Source organism: Hipposideros armiger, unplaced genomic scaffold, assembly GCF_001890085.2.
Source record: "Hipposideros armiger isolate ML-2016 unplaced genomic scaffold, ASM189008v1 scaffold_1465, whole genome shotgun sequence".
NCBI lineage: Eukaryota > Metazoa > Chordata > Mammalia > Chiroptera > Hipposideridae > Hipposideros > Hipposideros armiger.
In genome coordinates, this window is record NW_017732815.1 from 42,046 (window position 1) to 47,165 (window position 5,120).

Here is a 5,120-nt window from a genome sequence, read left to right on the forward strand (position 1 = left end):
TCCCCCAATTCCCCAATAAAATCTTAAATATATATATATATATATATATATATATATATATATATACCTATATAATATATATTTTACCTATATAATATGTAATATTCATATATAATATGTAATATGTAATACTCATTACAGAACATTTAAAAATATGGAAAAGTGAAAGAAAGAAAAAAAAAGAAAGAGCTTTCCTGTTTTAAGTTTTGTTTTACTTTTACTCAAGATTTACACATAAAAGGGATTAGCTTCAGTCCTTTTTTCCTCTCTCTTAGATATTTCAATAAGGCACATGACTTATCTTTGCTGGCAACTCCAGTATATCTTTCTTCATTCTGTGGTCTGTAAAAAGCTTCAGTCCTACATTTCTACTCATTTGCAAGATGTATTCACTTTAATTAATTAATGAATGTACACAGATTTGGAATCAGACTGGAGTAAGGGATTAAATCTCAGTTCTGCCATATACCACCTGAATGAATGTAGGCAAGTCAGTTAAACTCTCTGTAATTGCCTCAATTTTTCTTATCTATAAAACAGGAATAATAATAGTACCTACCTTTTAAAGTTGTTATGAGAATTTTAAAAAGTTAATATTTGTAAATCATTTATAACGTATCTGGTATTTAGTAACTACTGTACTTGTTAAACAGAATAAAAACATGATTTGAACCTACCATATATGTTCTACATGGGTTCTTGGTAGAACAATCTCCTGAGTGATTGAAATTTCTAAGCTTTCCCAGATGGAAATTGGAATTTGAATTTATACAATCCACACAATGGAAGATATTCAAGTTGAGGAATTGACATACTTGTCAATAACAAGTATCAGAGTGTGGAGTCATCAGAGCATTTATACACTGCTGGTGGGATTGTAAAATAGCATTTTCACTTTGGAAACATTTTGGAAGTTTCTCAAAATATTAATCATAGATTTACCATACGATCCACTAATTCCAACAAATCCAGTAACTCTTGGGTAGATACTGAAGAGAATTTAATTCTTATGTGCACTCAGAAACTTATAATGTTTTTGTTTTTAGACACAAAAAAACTGTATTCAAAAGTTACTTGGCTTAGTTTTTCCCTCTTCAATATGGTGATATCATTCATGTGAAATACAGTTAGGTTCATTTGTTTATATTTATTTTATAGTTTTCCCTCATTCTTGTTGATTTTCATTATATTTTTTAAGCACACAAACCATTAGTTTGACTCCCAAAGTAAATCCTGTAATTTTTTTTTTACAGGATTTTGAGATAAATTAATTTTGAGATAAATTAATTTTGAGATAAATGTAGATTCACATGCAACTGTAAGAAATAGTACAGTGACCCTGTGTACACTTTACCCAGTTTTCCCAGTGGCGACACATTGAAAACCTATAGTACATATCACAACCAGGATATTGATGTTGATACAATCAAGATACATGACACTTCTATCACAACAAGGATTCCCATGTTGCCCCCCCTTTTTTTTAATAGCCATACCCACTTCCCTCCCATCCCCACTCTCTCCTTAATTCTTGGCAACCACTAATCTGTCTCCATTTCTGTAATTTTGTCATTTCAAGAATCTTATATAAATGGAATTATACAGTATGTAACTTTTGGGGATTGGCTTTCTTCACCCAACCTAATTCTCTGGTGATTCATTCAGGTTGTTATATGTATCAATGGTTTCCTCCTTTTTATTGTGAGAAATATTTCTTGACATTGTTTAATCATTTACCTGTTGAAGGACATCTGGGTCATTTCCAGTTTTGAGATGTTACAAATTAAACTGCTATAAACATAAACTTTTCCAGAATGGGTGCATCACCCTATATTCCCATAAGTATTACCAAAAAAAAAAAACTGAACTAAAAAAAAGAAAGCAATATATGCTTATTACAAAAATTTTAAACACATAAGAGTACAAAGAAGAAAATATCAGTTATAACCCCATCCAGAAGTAACCACTTTTGTCTGTATGTTTTTTGACTTTTCATATGTTTTTTTTTAAATGTATAGATCTTGATCTAGATTTTAGGCTTCTTTGGGGCATGTAAATGTTTCATAATTCTTTGTCTTATACAGTTCCCTCCCCAGCATACATCCTCACACTAATAGAGGCTCAATAGGTATTTTTTAATTAGTTGGTTGTTTTCATTTTGGAGTAAAATATGGAATTTAGAATTTTGAAAATAAGAAGATGGTGTAAACCATGTTTCATTTTCTCACAGAATTGTACTGTTTTTTACATACAGATTCACAAGAAATTGCGCACACACACACACACACACACACACACACACACACAAATTGTACAGGGAGGTTCCATGTGCTTTCACCTTATTTCTCCAATGGTAACATCTTGTGTAACTGTAGTGCATATCACAACCAGGAAATTCACATANGGGGGGGCAAGGGGAAGCGCAGTCCATCATCCCATGAGGGAGTTGAACTGGCAACCTTGTTGTTAAGAGCACACGCTCTCACCAGTTGAGCGGCTGCTCAGCTCAAGGTGCCATGTTCAATCTTAGTTGCAGGGGGTGGGGTAGGGGTGAGAGGTTGGTGGGGAGGGGGCACAGCTTACCATTTCATGTGGGAATCAAATCAGCAAATTCATTATATATTCTGATCCAAAATATGCTCTGTATCTGGCCCTGACTTCTATTCTACCAACCCAATGTAAAAATACCTGTCTTCAGAGAACAGTTCCCCCACATAGTTTCCCCCCTGCTTTTCCCATTTACTCCAACCTATAAGAATAAACAAGCACAAACAAAACTGTAAGAATTTGTTCTGTGGGTTTCAAAGCCTCCCCTTCCTCCAAAATTTTCTTGGCTGAAGTTTAATCTTTTTGATTCCTGGAAAATATATTATATATAAATATCACAGCACAGGAAATTTTTACAAATAATGAAATCTCTTAACATCATATACCCACAATGTTTATTTCTTTAAAAATGTCTTAGTCTTTGATTTTAGGCTACGAATGGTAATGAATCAAAAATATATTTCTATTTCTTGAGTCGAGCATTTCATATACAGAGCCAAGTTTAGTAAACACTATTTATAAATACACTGTAAATAAAGCTATGGAACCTGAGTTAAATTATTTACTGTTTAAAAATAATAACAATATTTGCTGATTATTTTTACTTGCTATTGCCATTAATAGCAAATGGCATTTGAGCTGAAAAACTAAGGTTTAAATAACAGGAGGTTTAAATGGGAATACTAAGATAATGCTTTCATACATAAAGTGTCATTAATTTCCATTGTTGATAACTTTGTTTGACTTACTTATAGTCAAGATTGAGGTTCAAAATTTACTTTTAGTTGTGGTTATACTGTATATTTTGGGGGAGAGTTGTTTGCAGGGAACATAAACCCATTCAAATTAGCCCAAATAAAAAAGATACAGTTTTCCCAATCATAGGAAGTACACACAAGCCTCAAGAATAATGGAAAGCTTAATAAATTAAGGTTCTATGCTCTTTGTCTCTCCATCTCTATCTAAGGTTGTGTGGCCCTCCTCTCTACTCCATTTGAAGACCAATTTCTTCTGTAAAAGTTTTGTATCTGTTTCTTCCTACATTTATTTTGTACTTGGAAATCAACTCTGGTCCCCTTACCTTTTAGCACTAATGCCCTGTACCACCTAACTTCAGTTTCTGAGGTTCTTAAATAGTGGGAAATTGGAGGTAAAATTGATTGATTAGCTTATCTTGGGCCTGGTTCTATCCCTGCCACTTGATTGAACCAGCTACAAACAGAATCATTCAATGTAAACATAACTATATAGGCACACTCATTCAGCAGTCTCTGGCTAGCATTTCCAAAGAAGGGGGAGAGGGTTGGAAAAGTGCTCTACACATTTTTCGTGTAGAACAGTAGTTCTCAACCTTCCTAATGCCGTGACCCCTTAATACAGTTCCTCATGTTGTGGTGACCCCCAACCATAAAATTATTTTTGTTGCTGCTCTATAACTGTAATTTTGCTACTGTTATGAATCGTAATGTAAATATCTTTTTGTTTTCCGATGGTCTTAGGCAACCCCTGTGAAAGGGTCGTTCGACCCCCAAAGGGGTCATGACCCACAGGTTGAGAACCGCTGGTGTAGAATATTAACCTAATAGATTCAGTTGTCAGTTGAAGAGCTGTTATCTTGGAGAAGTTTTTTCTTTTGGGGTTGAATATCTATACCCTTGTTAAGTCTGGAAAAGTTAAACATTTCAGAAGCTAGTTGAAAATAAATCTTCTTAACGTATAAAACCATCAGCCAACAAATATTTTTGAATACCTACTTGTCAGACTTTGTGCTGGGTCCTGGCACACATGTTGACTCCTTAAATATACACACATGCACGCTTGCTCTCTCTATTTCTCCCCCTCCCTTTCTATCTCTGACCTATTAAAGTAAAAGAAAGTGAGTGTCCAGAGTAGACACATGTCAGATTCAGGCAAAGAATAAGCAAAGATTGACAGTGCTGTTATTCCCCAAATAAGAGAGAAATCGTTGGTGAGTAATCACACCTTTAATCTGTAAAGCTATTTTTCTTTCTTTTTTCCTTCCTCCTTTCCACCCTCTGGTCTTATTGTCCTCTCCCTCAGTAATTCTTTCCTTGCTTCCTTTCCCTTCCTTCCTCCCTACCTTTCTCCATCTCCCTCTATTTCTTTCTTTCTTTCTCCCTTCCTTCCTTTCTCTCTCTCTCTCTCTCTCTCTCTCTCTCTCTAGGTTTTAGCATAATAAAGCCCTTTCTTGTAAACTATACTTCCATAATTTTGTCATTGAGATAGGTGGGTATTTTTTTTAAATATAAACTTAGTATGAAAAATATATAATTAAAACACATTTTCTATTTCTTAATCTTGATTTTTCTCTTCTTCTAGATTGCAGAAAAAACAGAACTCAAAATAGCAGAGTCTCGAGAAGGCTATCGACCCATTGCTAAACATTCGTCAGTATTATTTTTTAGCATTGCAGACCTGGCTAACATTGATCCAATGTACCAGTATTCTCTCACCTGGTTTGTGAACCTTTATATCAACTCTATACATGACAGGTAAATTTTCTCTAGCTTCAGGATTCCTCCACCCTGTCTATTTAAATATATATATATATA

The 5,120-nt window shown here is 34.1% G+C and overlaps 1 protein-coding gene across 1 annotated transcript in view; it reads left to right on the plus strand.

Moving 5' to 3' along the window:
• The window catches only part of LOC109377589 (dynein heavy chain 7, axonemal-like), a gene marked incomplete at its 5' end in the record, with an annotated part of 115,723 nt that overhangs the window by 41,269 nt on the left and 69,334 nt on the right, over nt 1-5,120 (plus strand). Inside the window, one exon of the mRNA XM_019633989.1 lies at nt 4,888-5,060. Coding sequence (XP_019489534.1) covers nt 4,888-5,060 — 173 coding nt within the window. The remainder of the gene's footprint in view (nt 1-4,887; nt 5,061-5,120) is intronic.